Source organism: Pangasianodon hypophthalmus, chromosome 12 (genome assembly GCF_027358585.1).
Source record: "Pangasianodon hypophthalmus isolate fPanHyp1 chromosome 12, fPanHyp1.pri, whole genome shotgun sequence".
Lineage (NCBI taxonomy): Eukaryota > Metazoa > Chordata > Actinopteri > Siluriformes > Pangasiidae > Pangasianodon > Pangasianodon hypophthalmus.
The window spans coordinates 6,882,031-6,897,055 of NC_069721.1; the positions used below are offsets into that span (position 1 = coordinate 6,882,031).

Below are 15,025 nucleotides of genomic sequence, written 5' to 3' on the forward strand. Positions count from 1 at the left end.
AAAGAAGAAAGGATGCCAGTTTTACCAGAAGCATCTTTAACAGGAATGTACAAATCAATGTGAGCTAACTAGCCAGCTAGCTGACATGCTATAAAGTGAGTTTGGCTTCTTTGGGATCTATTTCCGCTAGCGGAGCAAAAATAAACAGAACATTTGGCCGTATTGTGTGATATTAATTTCTTGTTTATAGAACTGTTGCATAAAAGCAATATCACACTCACAACTGTGCACTTATACTAAATATCAGCACAGCTGTGATCACCTATGGCCGAGTCACAGCCTTGCCGATATTCAGTATAAACGCACTCTTGCTTGTGTGTGTACAGCGTACAACATCATTTGAGATTCAGCCACAGAAACCTTTAACTTTTTTATTTAAAGTCTGTACTCAAACTTCTGTGTAATTAAAGATAAAATTATTGTTATACTTGACTAGTTGCATGCTGCTATTAAGGGAAAATTTGCTTCTTGGTGTTTTCATTAAAGGTTAATGAAGCTGCTGCTTCTAATGTCAGTTTATGTCTTTTATATAAGAAGTCTCTAAACATGACTGAGTATCTCAATTCATCTCTTAAGGAATAAAATTTACTTTCTTATGGCGTTATAGGATAATGATCAACTATGACAGCATATCCCAATGCGTTTTATTTCTTTCATACCACAGACATTTTTTATTTATTAATTAAAGAATGACACATCACAGTTTTTTCTGTTTGTGGTTTCATTTAATGTTGTCGAACTTCTGTGAGATGAGTTAGTTCCTGTTCAGTGGCTAAGAACTTACTGTCAGCTACAAAGTGCTGACACTTGAGACTCCTTCCAAAGTCTCTTTGAATTAGCTGTTGCTATAGAAAGATAACGTATTAGAATGAGTGCATTAGTACAAACCTGTGAATTGAATCACAGCCAGCATTACTGTCAGAGCTGCTGTTAGAGAAATTAAAGAATTAACACCTTCTGACCAATCAGATTCGAGGATTCAGGAGCACTAAAGACTGAGATCTTTTTTTTTTCAGTTTCTATTTAGATTTTTCTGATTTCTGCAGCTGAACAGCTTTATAGCTGACAACATTGACAGCTATGAACTATCAGTCAGTGGACATCTTGACATCTTCCAGACCAGAACTATCTTGACATTGATATCTCTTCTGGACTGCCACTTTCCTTTTGTACACCACTTCCAGGATTATAACCTTGATAAATTCACCCCCCTGCGAAGTCTGACTCATGTTTTCCCACTACCCTGTGTCATTTGATTCGGGAAATATCATGACTCAGATACGGAGTTGATCATAAACAAAGATGAATGACAGAAATTACGAACCCCAGGGTATAAAATTCACACCTGTTTGTCTCATGTCCCATCTAATTCCAATGACGGAAAGGCAATCTCTGTGCTAAAGGGTCTGTCATTAATTTGTTTTACTTTGCCATGAATAACATTAAAAGACTCCAATCAATAACGGGATAAGACTTAATTTAAGTTGACTGATCACTGTCTCCACTCTGTGTTGCCTTACCTTTGTATTTCGTGCTCCCAAAGTGTCGCTCAACATGCCACAAATGGCTTTGATTGAAGTGAAGTGACTTGTGTTCCAGTCACGTGAGCCTTCCAGCAGAGGGGTGCTAACTGTTCGATGGCAGATCCGAGATTATATCCCTGTTTTATGATGAGTGCTGAATATTTATTAGCCTGGATCGGGGCTTGTGATGGTGACGAGCATCTGCCAGCCACATTATTGTGTTAGTAATCATATTTGTCATTTGGGAGATCAAGTTCATTAGAGCTGTGATGAGTGTGTGGACAGTTTGGTGGACTGTGTTAATTAACAGTCTGCTGTCATGCTCTGTATGCGCTATAGGCCAAAGCCAGTGGATTAGTATGAAAGGTTGGCTGTAACTCATTGTATTGAGAAGACACTTAAAGTGGAATTTATAGAGTTTGCAGAGATGCCTGAAATTCTTAAAAATGTCAGAGTACTGTTTATTTCTAGTTTAGGAATGTAGTTAAGTTTGAATAAAAGGCCTAAAGAATTAGAATTTTTTATTAAAATTTATAATATTGTAAATTTTTAATCTAACAATTTCTCAACTACTGTAGTACCAAATAAGTTCTCTAAGGCATATCAGCATGTGGCCTGTGCCTTTTCCAATGATAAAATGACTACTTACTTCCTAACACCTCTACACCTACCTTCCGGGATAATGTAAATTTGGGGAAAAAAAGCTACCATCCAGGCTGCTTACAGCGAGGGTTGAACACACAGAAAGCATACTAGAAGAAAGAAATTGACAGTGTCTTTGTATTCATTCTTTGTAAGCGGCAAATAACTTACACTTTTGACTGGTAATAAAATGCCAGATGAAACTACAAACTATAAATAAAGGTGTAACAAAATGCCAATATCTGTATCTGTATTCAGAGTTAAATCACAAGTGGGTGTGGCTTAAACCAGATTTATTTATTTATTTATTTATTTATTTATTTATTTATTTATTTATTCATTTATTCGTTTATTTTTCATTAAATGTGACCCTACCACTGTGCCCCAGAAACACTGGAAAATGTTTAAAAAATGACTGCTGAGGGAAAATGACTTCATCTTTCATTAACACAATATTTAACAGCAAATTAATTATAGTGCCTGTATGTCGTCAGGGGCGGACTTAACCATTAGGCAAAGGTCGGCAATTGCCTTGGGCCCCCAGCTACCTAGGGGCCCCAAAACCCATATTAACTTATAGATAAGGTTTTTTTTACTTTACGCAAATTATATATTTTTAAAACTCTATCGCTAAAATGGCATCAGAATGCTTCATTTTTAGTGTTGCACAGGAGGGTCCACCCCTATTCCATTGGACTATTCCATTATTTCCATTATCATCCAAAGAACAATGCATTCCACATGAGAGCATTTAACTTACAGAACAGAAACTACAGCTCACAGTCTTTTTGAGTAGCTCTCCACAAGGATGGCACATCTGGATTTACAGTTGGGAGCATGTAGAGGTTAGTTGGTTTATGTTGACGGACAGCAACCTTCAAGTCATTCTATAGACTTTCAATTGGATTTAGGTCAGGGCTTTGACTAGGCCACTCCACATCATCCACCTTGTTCCTTGCTCTCCATGGTAGCTCTGACCTTATGTTGGGATCATTATCCTGTTGGAATATGAATTTTTGACCCATTTTCAGATTTCATCAGGTTCTTCCCAAGAATCTTCATATACTTGGCTCCATCCATCTCCCCCTCAGTCTTGACTAGTTCCTCAGTCCCTGCAGATGAAAAACATCCCCACAATATTATGCTTCCACCACCATGCTTCACAGTCAGAATGGTGATGTTTTGGTGTTGGGCCATGGTAGCATTCATGCAGAAAAAAAGGTTTTCTGACCACAAAACCTTCTTTGTGCAAACTTCATACAGCTCTCCAGATGGATCTTTTTGAGAAAAGGCTTTCTTCTTGCAACCCTCCCATACAGGCCAGACATGTGCAATAACTTTTGATGTTGTTGTGTGATGCATGTTTTCCTCTGTAGGCCATAAAATAGGTCTTTCAAAGTTGCCGTTTGGTTCCTGGTGGCCACTCTGATTAAGTGTCTTCTTTCCTGGTCATCTAGTCTTGATGGACGCCCAGATTGTAGCAGATTGTGGGTGCTGCCGTGCAATTTTCACTTCTTAATGATGGACTTCATGATTCCACTTCCTAATGGACAGCGTTCCAGGGTATCTTATCTTATAGGTTTGGTTATTCCTAAGGGATGCAAGTAAATGAGGTGTATACTTATCAAATGAAGATATTGTAGTGTTTCATTTTTATATAATGTTAGAAATGTTTTATTGTTATCATTTCATTTTAACATTAAGTGTTGTGTGTAAAAAAAAAAAAGATTTATTCTATAGGCCATTTAAATGTAAAAATAGTTAAATAAGTGTGTATTCATTTTCTATAATTATGCAAAACACTGTACATTCATATATATACACACACACACACACACATATATATATGTTAATAAATATGTTAAGATGTTAATAAATTTCTTATTTTATAGCATTCTGCATATGCTTCCTGCTTAAAGAATTAACATAAATGGTGACAAATAAAAAAATGTGCTTGAAGGCCAAACTGTCTTCTTTGATTTGAGACAGTGTTTGCTAATTTATCTGTGTAATTTATTAACATCAGAAATTAGAAAGTGTATATTGCTTGGCAACATGTGTACAACACTTAGGACAGATACCTAAAACAATTCAGATTATACACATTATTTTCTGTCCTGTGCGTGCGGAGTTTGCATGTTCTTCCTGTGCTTCGGGGGTTTCCTCTGGGTACTCCGGTTTCTTCCCCCAGTCCAAAGGCATGTGTTGTAGGTTGATTGGCATTTCCAGATTGTCTGCAGTGTGTGAATGGGTGTGTGATTGTGCCCTGTGATGGGTTGGCACCCCGTCCAGGGTGTCCCCCACCTTGTGCCCTGAGTTCCCTGGGAAAGGCTCTAGGCTCCCCCAATGACCCTTTGTAGGATAAGCAGTACTGAGAATGGATGGATGGATGGACAATGCACAATAATTCAGAACAATTACTCAAACAATAGGAGAAACTACTTATCTTTATACTACAAAAAATTCACATTCAACCATTTTCATGTTGCATGTTGTAAGCAATAGGGAGACGAATAGAACATCAGTGTTTTTAGAGTAAAGTAAAATCATTTGGTCTAATTAGAAACTAGACACCAATATGTAGACTAGTAGGGGGCGATTCTGAAGAAGCTGCAACATGCTGTAAAATGACTTTCACTTTAGAAAAGATGAATGAACCCTGTATCAGGTCACTTTCATTGTTAAATTATTTGCTTGATTATGCACAGCTGTCATGTGACACATTGTTGGGCTTAATAAAGTTTTAATGATTTCCTTAAGAGCCGTGTCCATTCTAGTTCTGAAGATTTTGCCTTCCCACAGTCTGCACAACTGTTTGTACCCAATGTTGGGGTTCTGATTTTCCTTATTTGGTCATTGCTTCCTGTTCTTGTTAACACTCTCTCACACTAATGATTGGTTCCATCTGTTTCTTGCTTTAGGCAGTCTATTTAAGAAAGCGCATGTCTTTCAGCCATCCTTTGCTGCATTTTATTGTAGTCCAGTGCTTTATTTTCCTTAATTTCTGTCTTGTCATATTTAATGTGTTCTGGTTTTGGCTCTTCTTTTGGTTTATCCTGAACTATTTTGACCATGCTAGTGTAAATAAATGATCAAGGCCTGAGTGGATATTTGGCAGGGCAATACACTGGATGCACTGTATCCAGGCTCAAAATCATTTTTTGAGAGGTTTGTGTAGAAACGGAGCCCTATTGTAAACTGTCTGACCTTCTCCACTCATTAACTGGGGCAGTGTTTCCAAAAAGTTTTTCTAGCATTATGCTTAAAGTTCTAGAAGTGATATTTGCTCTGCCATGTAACAATCATTGAGGTTTGGGATGCATGAATATTAGCAGTGTACAAAGATGCAACTCTGATGCAATACAGCAGTTGTGCCTTAGGTTTCCATTTTCAGTGTTTACCCTGTAACGTTTCTATCCACCACTTATTGGCTGCCAGTATTGTAACTCACCAGAAAGTTAGTGCTCCCATACATCTTAAGGATTTGGAGGAATCTTCCAGTTCTTGCTTGCTGCTGTCCATAGCCATTTGCTGTTTTTTAATAAGCAAATAAACTAGTATGCTAGCAAATTGCCTGACAGTGTGCTTAGGAGAAGCAAATGATACAATATGATGTGCCATATTGTTGTACCCCTAATAAATATACCTTTCTAAATTGTAATTTGGGTTGATTCTTGATGCTTTACTGTATGTGCTCTTGTTGATCACCTGATGCCTAGATTGCACGTGTCCTTTAAATGACTGTCTTCATGTTAACTTTTCACATGTTGAAATTGCCTTTCCTTATTAAAGACGGTTTAAGGAAAGCTGAATGTAAAGTGGATGTCATGATGGTGCCAAAAGGGGTGCTGAACTACACTTCCCACCAGCCCCAGCACGTCACATGTTTTTAATCACTCGCACCTGTGTCTTATTTCACCCTGATTAGCACCATTAAACAAGTTCCTGTGTTTCAGCATCTTATCGTCAAGCTTTTAGTGGTGTTGTCATGTGTGTCACAATCTCGCTTATAGTCTGCATGTTTTTGCCTTGTGTCTTCGGTTCAGGTTCATGGTTCTTGTTTCTGCTGTTTTGGTTATTTGTTTACACTTTGTATAATAAAAAAATCTTCATTTACATCTGTCTCTTCTACTAAACCCTGACAGTGGACAGTAATTGACAGGGGCTGAAATATTTTCAGAGACTTCTACATTGTATAATCAATGACCAGACAATCCCGTATCAAATCCTTTCACAGCTGCCCAATTAACTATTTGTTTCTTCCTCTATTGCTATAGAGTTAACTTCAAGTATTATAATAGACAGATTTCCAACGATTCACATTCCTCTGATTCTTCCTCGCATCTTGTGCTTTTCCTTGTCTTCTCTGTATGAGATGATGGTCATTAGTTCAGACCCATTGAAGAAGATGCTGATTCTAGACACCTTTCCTGTCACTGCTGCTGTCAGTGATCACAGCAGCAGAAAAGAAAATAACCATCTGGCAGAGTCAGTATGCTGTTTCTCTGGCTCTGTGGACAGTCTTCCAGGGCTCGAGTGCCTCTCTAATTGCCTGTCCATTCCTGGCTGGAGGTGACTGACTGCTTATCAACACAAAAAATATTGTTCCTCTGTTAAAAGTTTCAGGTGTCTGTAGTCAGAAATGTGGAAGTCTTTCTTTTTGGCGTTAATGTAACTCTGATATAAAATGTAATATTAAATATAGTGCTTAATATATGATATAGCTCAACTTCATAGATTCAATGTAGTGACCAAGCTGTGCTGTATATTCATTGTTCTGATCGATCAGATACAGAAGAATATACTACTTTACATACAGAGAGTATATAGTAGAAGATACTAGTCAGCTATAGATATATTTGCACCCTTGGTAAAGATTAGTTGAGAGAAAAAAAAAAGATGTGGAAAAAGGTCTTAATCTCACTGAAAATCTGAGAAAAATGTAATCTTTTAAGTGAAGTGAATTTATATTAAGAAAATAAAAAAATCTTATTAAAAATATATTTTAACAAAACCACATGTCTCAATTATTGACACTCCTATAAATTTGTATGATCTGTAACTGAAGCGTGTTCTCATTTATATTTCACTCAAGTTCACCTGACTATATGCCCTCCTGTTATACTGGGGTATAAATATGAGGTGATACAGAGGCCAATTTCCATTAATCATTCTTCAGCAAGAAGAACGGGGAGATTAGAGATTGCACAAATGAAATGAGACAAAAGTGTGACCTTCATAAATCAGGCAATAGCTATAAAAAATAGCTACATGAAAATGTCAATGTTAGGACAATAAATTTATTATTGAACTTTAACTAATAATTAGAAGTTTAAAACAACCAGAGCTGTGGTGAACCTTCCTAGAAGAGGATGCAAGTGTATTTTGTTTCCATGCACATTGAGGAGGATGGTTAGAAAAGCAAAAAAAAATTCAAAAGTTCAAGGTTGGTGATTCGCACAAGATGCATTTTGAGGTTACAAGTCTACAAATCTACAATTAGATGCTACATCCATGCCAACAACAACAGAACCTTTTTCCCCATCTAACTCCAAAGTGCCTGAAGTTCACTAGACACTACTGGAACTTTGGCTGGAACCAGTTTCTGCGGACAGATGAAACAAAAATAGTGCTTTATGGCAACAAACACTCAATTATGGCAGAGGATCTGTGATTTTGTGGAGCAGTTTTTGCTCTGAAGTTCCTGGGATCCTTTTTAGGATACATGGCATTATGAACTCCATGAAAATGTTGAATAACAATCTGGCTGTCTCTGCGAAGATGCTGTAACTGGGATATGGTTGGATCTTCTGGCAGGGCAGTGATCTAAAACACAGAAAAAAATAGTTCAGTGAGCATAGAATCAAGCTTTTGATATGGTTATCCATGTTTATAAAATTGATTTAATTGACCGTAATTGCTCCATGATCTTCACTGAGCTCATTTTAAACTTTTTTTTTTAACAAATAAAAGAAACATTTTCGTGTTGCGATTTCTAAAGCAAGCATGAAGATCAGTTTTTTAATCTGATCGTATTTTAAATTGGACACTTGATGAACATTAAACAGAAGGTTATCAAAAGTGAACAGAGCATAGTCTTTAAACTAACTCTGAAGTCGGTATACTTCTGTTTAAGGTTTAAATAAGAAAGTAAATAAGGAAAGTCTCTTCTTTTTTTTTTTAAATCAGATGCTATCTGGTGCTCTTTTGTTGCTGTTTGCCTTGGATTATTGAGTGATTGAGTAAATATTTTTAAAACTGCTTTAGACTAGACACCAACTCCTGACTCAAGGACGGACTTTCATAGACAGGTATTTATTTTATAATAATAAGACTGTGTGCTAGGTGTATACACCTGTAATCTTTTATTTTGGGATATAAATATATTTCGCCACTCCATTAAAATAAGTTTTCAAATATCAATTTTTAGGTCCTGATATAATCACCTTCTACAAAACTGATCCATATGAAAATCCAATCCAGTCATTTTTTCAGATTTGTCCATTCAGCTTATGCTATTCCTTGTTACTCTCATGTCAAATTGACCCGAACAGGTGTGATTTTTATGAATTATGTTTCACGTATCATTAGAGAAGTTAAAGAAGCACATTATTATTACTTTATTAGGAAAACCATACTAATACTAGGTAGGATCACCCCTTTGCTGTCAGAACAGCCTCAGTTTTTTATGGCATGGATTCCACTAGGTGTTAGATACATTGAGACATTGCATCATATAATTACTCCAGATTTCTCAGCCATACATTCATGCTGTGAACCTCTCATTCAATCAAATCCCAAAGGTGCTCAATTGGATTCAGATCTGGTGACTGGGAAGACCACTGAAGAACATTGAACTCATTGGCATGTTCATGGGACCAGTTTGAGATGACTTGTGCAATGGTGCATTATAATGCTGGATATAGCCATTAGAAGATGGGTAAATTATGGCTATGAAGGATGCACATAGTCAGCAGCAACCAGGGGCCAAGTGTGTACCAAGAAAACATTCCCCACACCATTACACCACCTCCACCAGCCAGAACTGTTAACACAAGACAGCTTCAGTCCATGGGGTCATGGAGTCTGACATTTACATCTGCATATCATAGCAGAAATTAAGATTCCTCAGATGTTTCTGGCCACGTTTTTCCATTCCTTGTATTCTCAGATTCCTGTTCTGTGTTGACAGGAGTGGAACACAATGTGGTCTTCTGCTGTTGTAGCCCATCCACCTCAAGGTTCAACATGCTGTGCATTTTGAGATGCCTTTCTGTTCACCATAGCCTTCTGTTACCATCCATTGGCATTTTCTCAATACTCAAACCAGCTCATCTGACACCAACAACCATTCCATGGTCAAAGTCACTGAGATCACATTTTTCCCCATTCCGATGTTTTACGTGAACATTACTGAAGCTCTTGACCTTTATCTGCATGATTGTATGCATTGTGCTGCTTCCACATGATTGGCTGATTGGATAATTGCATGAATGAGCAGGCGTACAGATGTTCTTATTAAACTGGAGTATGTGTTCTGTGTTGGGGGAAAAAGTGATTCTTTTGTGAAAATCGTAAACAAAGCATATCAGTATGAACATCCAGACCTGAAAAATAACACATGGAATCCCTGAAATCAGATGATTTACCATTCGGTATTTGGACATCCTTATCAGTGAATGTCTTTTTTGGAGTTTGGTGCTCTAGGCAGCTGAGCTAGATCAAGATTGATAACTTCTATGTGTAATTCTGTTCTGAGGGAGTGTCTCAGTCCAGGCGAAGCAGTTAAGGAGAGTGCTGAGAAGTTCAGAATGAGAAGTATTCTCCAGTGAGCTGACCTGGATATCAGACAGAGAGAACGAAAGACATTAATCTTGGTCATTTATGGGGCACTCACAGTCCTCATGTCACTGAAGTGGAGCTTGTTGTTGTCCTCTTATCCTATGTTTCGATCAAAGAGTCATTTCCCAGACATGTTTTCAAAAAAAAAAAAAAAACACACATAAAATGATGCAGTGATCACTATCTAGCTTTTGAAACAATGTCAGTTCTGGACTTGAAGCTTGATGTCCAGACTGGGTATGTCTGTATGACATTGAGGAGAGGCAGATTGCCTGTGTGGACCATGAAGGAAGAAGTCTGTTGTTTTTTGATTCACTGAACACAATTATTGCCTTGTATTTGAAAGGTAAATCCTTCTTCAGATGGTCGGTTCCTCCCTTTTCTTCAGCTGCCACTTTTCTGTGCTTGTGACTCTGGTTAATCTTACCTGGATATCCTATGGCACAGGTATTCAACAAAAAGTTCTGAGAGATCTGGCAGGTGATAGCCCCTGCCCTGAATATTTTTCTAAGGAAAAATAACTTAATAAAAACCCTTTCTGCTTCAGTACATAATTTCACCTGGATAGTAGACTTGAACTTCCTGCTGTGATCATAAAGACTGTCCTGTGCTCATGCCAAGACTCCTAAATACATTATGATTGTAGCAAACACTCTATCCTTTCAACACATGTAATGGTTTACTTTTTCTCTGTATAACTGATTAGAGAAATGATTTATAATCCCAATATCCAACATAACCCAGAAGTGGGCTGCTTTTTTTGAGTCTGATTCCTTTCAAGGCTTCTTCCTCATGTTGTCTCAGGGAGTTTTTCCTAGTCACTGTTGCGTCTGGCTTGTTCATTATAGATCTAAATCTACATCCAAATTCCTGCAAAGCTGCTTTCTCAAAATAGTATTACTTACAGTATTACCTCCCAGTAATTTACTGGGAGGGATGATTGTACAACAAGGTGCCTGGCTCTTTATATTATACCCCGTCACCTTGATATCCAAGCAAAATGTATGTTAACACTGAATTTATAAACACTTTGACAAAAAAGAGCATTGAAATAATTGCATAACTGTCGGTTCTTTAGGTATGTTTATTGTGCAACAGTTTCCATTCAGATTTAAAAATTACAGAAGCAACTTTTGAAGATGGAGGAAGAAATACTGAAAGTAGCTATATCTAAAAAAGATCATATACTGTATATGTGGTAGAAATAATGGTACAAAGTGCAAGGTGAGAATTCATCTGAGTTTATGAATACTCTAGGTTAAATATAACAAATTTGTTGACTCTGCACAATATTGTGACATTTGGCATTGGGTTTTTTTACTCTGCATGGTCTAAAAATTGTATTGTGATGACTGATATTTAATCTGCATGTAAGCAGTGCATAATAGTAAAAAAAAGGATTTTGGACCAAAACAAGCTCCATATGGGTAATCTTAAAGCAATGTTTTGCATCCACATGCAACATTTAGAGTTATGGTGGCAGAAGAGTCCAACTGTTTTTCATTGGAAAATAATTTTGTATATAATTGAGCTTAACAGCATGTCTGAATGGTCTATTATTGCCTAGGAGCAAGGCTACAGACAAACAGCTATTTCATGTCAATGGCACGCCAGATAAATTCACCAAAACTCTTTTGGCTCTGCTAACATTCCAGACAGTGGAATGATTTATAGCAGATCTAAGTGAATTATGACAGTTCAGCTGTGAGCGAGAATCTGACTTTGGATTGTTGTGACGCAGATAAGGCTATTTATCTTTGAGTTGATCTCCATGCCTGATTTTCTATTTGCCATTGCCAGCATGAATATAACTCAACTTTTAAGAATTATTATAATGGTATGGGCTTAAAACCTGTATTATAATAGCTCGAAGGAAAAATCTAATATAAGGGAAATGTAATATGGAGCATGGTTGGCCATTTTGCTTCTTTAAAAAGCAGTAAGACTGTGCATGGCCCTTTAGGCTAGACAGGTCCTTATTTTGGATAAAAGTATACCTTGTTTAGTGGCACAACATTGCATCTAAACTAGTGGATTTTTGGATTTAATGCTATATTGAAGACAACAAACTTTTTTTTATGGGTATAAAATAATGCTGGTGGGGAATGCATGTTGTCACATTGGATCTAATTCCACTTGTTTGATTGTTTTTCTCAGCTCTCACTAATGTGAAGCTATGGGCTATTGACCGGCAGTGTTTCCAGACCATCATGATGAGGACAGGACTCATCAAGCATGCTGAGTACATGGAGTTCCTCAAGAGGTGGGCTTCTCTCTTTGCACAATATCTGCAAAATAAAAGGAGCAAACTGTACTTTTCCTTGTCGTTGGGGTGGTACGCTCAAGGATACATCTTTTGTACCTTTAGTGCATATCTTTAACCTTGGGAGGTGCATGCAGTGTACTTTGAAAAATTATCTAAGAGCTAATTAAAGGCACAACACTGGTCCTGACTGGTGTCCCATCCAGGGTACTGACAGTGAGTAATTAGTTAAGTCCAATTACAAGTCTGAAATATTGAAACAACAAGAGTAGGGACAGTTTAATACCTTTCTTCTGACTGTAACTGCTCAAAATAAGGGTGCAAATATTTGGGTAATTATACTTTGTTACTATACTTAAGTATTAAATATAATACTGAATACATATTTGCTTATTTAATTACATTCCCAAGAAAAAAATCTTTTTACTCCTTTTATTTTTATTTAAAGTACTCGAAGGTCTTCTTCTCTCGTCCAGCCAGTGACTGTGCACTATACACCAATAGAATGGGCTCTGTTTAGCATCCAATTTTTTCAGTATAGCATCAGTCATGTTCATCACTGTAGAAAAAAAATATCAAGAATAGTATCAATTCATCATCTGTGCTGACCTTTTCATGCTACACAATGTAGTTAGTGCTATAGCTATGCGTGTGCATTGGAGTATGAACTTAAGGATGAGCTCACCTGAGTGAAATGTTTCAAAAGGGCTCGGATAAAATGATCATCTTCGCCTCCCTAGAAGGCAGGAGCTCCAGCTAATTTGAAAAAGCATGCTACTAATTTGCTAACATTAACTGGCTATATTTAGTTTTCTAATGCCAGCTTAGACTAGCATCAATTCCAGTAGATAACGTAATTGACTATGCAGCCTAGCTAGTGGTTCAAATTCTAGCAAATGGTAAATATTGCTTAATAACAAGATACTTTAATAACAAGATAAATTCATTACCAAACTATGTATTGCTAAGCATGAACATGAGCAGCAAACGTACACAGATTGAATGATGTTTTCAAGTGTAGCTGCTTTAAACAAAACAAAACAAAAAAAAAACAGCTTCTTACAGTTTAGATAAGTTACATCTCTTTACAAAATATCACCAGAAAAACATTCACATTTTACTTTGTAATACTTGACCTCATTTTTAAAGTAGCTTTTTTAAATTTTACTTTGACTTCAGTATAGTTTTGACTGGCTTCCACTTTTAACTGAGTAGGATTTTATCTATACTTTTACTTAAGTATCACTTCTCGGTTCTTTTCCACCATAAGAGTGTGATGGTATACACTGATGTAGAAGTCTGAAATAGATCATGTGCTATTGCATAATATTAACACATCATATACAGTACTTTACTTTAGATCATTTACTGTTAGGAGACACTTCTTTATAATACAGCTTACACAGCTTCTTGACAGCTTGTCTATTATCTGTTAGGTCTGAATGGGCACGTCAGTTTCTGAAAGGCTGTCTGCAAGTTTAACACAAAGATTTCATTAATTGAAAAGCTATTCTGTATTAAGTTAAGTTGCATGCTGCGTCAGTGTTTTTATTCATGACTAAATTAAAAATATTTGAGTGGACCACGCAACAAAGTTCAAAGGTAGCATTACTAACAAAAGTTATTACAGAATAGCTTTATTATTATTATTATTATTATTATTATTATTATTATTTTCAAATAGTGACATCTTAAACAGGATAAAGAGGATATGTATAAAGAGGACATATTGAAAGTCCTTATCTTGGTTTGTTTTTACTAAGTTGGACTTCAAAAATAATAAAAAGTCCATAAAAGCAGCAACAAACCATGTGAAAAACACCGCAGATCCAGCGACTGAACCCTTAGCAATATTTGGGATCTACATATACTGTAACATCTTATCAGCTTTACAGTGTGAGAGAGAGGAACCTGAGATGTTTGGCTAGGGATCACATTGAATCAAAAACCCAATTTCCAGGAGAAGCTGTAATTCCTTTTGACATACATCATCGTGTTTAAACGCCTTACATGCACATTTCATGTAAAATGAAGACAGCCTGTCTATCTGTCTATATGGAGTAAACATGCAGAGAGCCTTGTAAACACAGATGTGTCAGTGTTATTACATTCAGTTATAATGGCTTCCCACAGGTGATAGACCTGCTGTCTAAAAGCTGCTTTAGGCATATTAACATGATGTGGGTGCTAACTGTGTACGACTGGCAGTGCTTTCATGGCAAAAAGAAAGCCACAAAAGCAAAGGTATTTCCACACAATGCACCCCTGAAAAACTAAAGTGCATTTCTACAATCTGTATTTTAATATTGTTTTTGATAAAATGGTAAAAGCTAAATCAGTCCTCTTAACAGGAGCATTTTAAGAATATTTGTCCAGCTTCCTGAACTAAGGACATAAAGGGGCATGCTGTTATAGGAAAATAAGCAACGATGTGGAGTGGAGTTACTGTTACCACTCCAAAATTGATTATTTTCCAATAACAGCATGCCCTGAAGTGTTTTATTCCTCTCACACAACAGTAAATTGTCAACCCTAACTTGTTTTTTTTATTTATTAGAGAATGACACATCATACTCTACATTTGTATCTGTTTATAGTTACATTTCATGTTGTGGAACATCTGCAAAACATGTTAGTTCCTGTTATCACATACATTACAGCAGCTATAAACGGTCGTTCCCATAAACAGCCTCTCTGTTTTTCCTCTCTGTTGAAGTTAATACCACAAAGAACTGCAGCTTGTCATTTTGTTATG

The 15,025-nt window shown here is 36.7% G+C and overlaps 1 protein-coding gene across 2 annotated transcripts in view; it reads left to right on the forward strand.

Annotated features, from left to right (window-relative positions):
- prkg1b (protein kinase cGMP-dependent 1b) overlaps nucleotides 1–15,025 on the forward strand; it is a 155,894-nt gene that overhangs the window by 82,925 nt on the left and 57,944 nt on the right. For both annotated transcript variants that reach the window (XM_026915240.3, XM_026915239.3), the window contains exon 4: nucleotides 12,165–12,270. In XM_026915240.3, coding sequence (XP_026771041.2) covers nucleotides 12,165–12,270 — 106 coding nt within the window. The remainder of the gene's footprint in view (nucleotides 1–12,164; nucleotides 12,271–15,025) is intronic.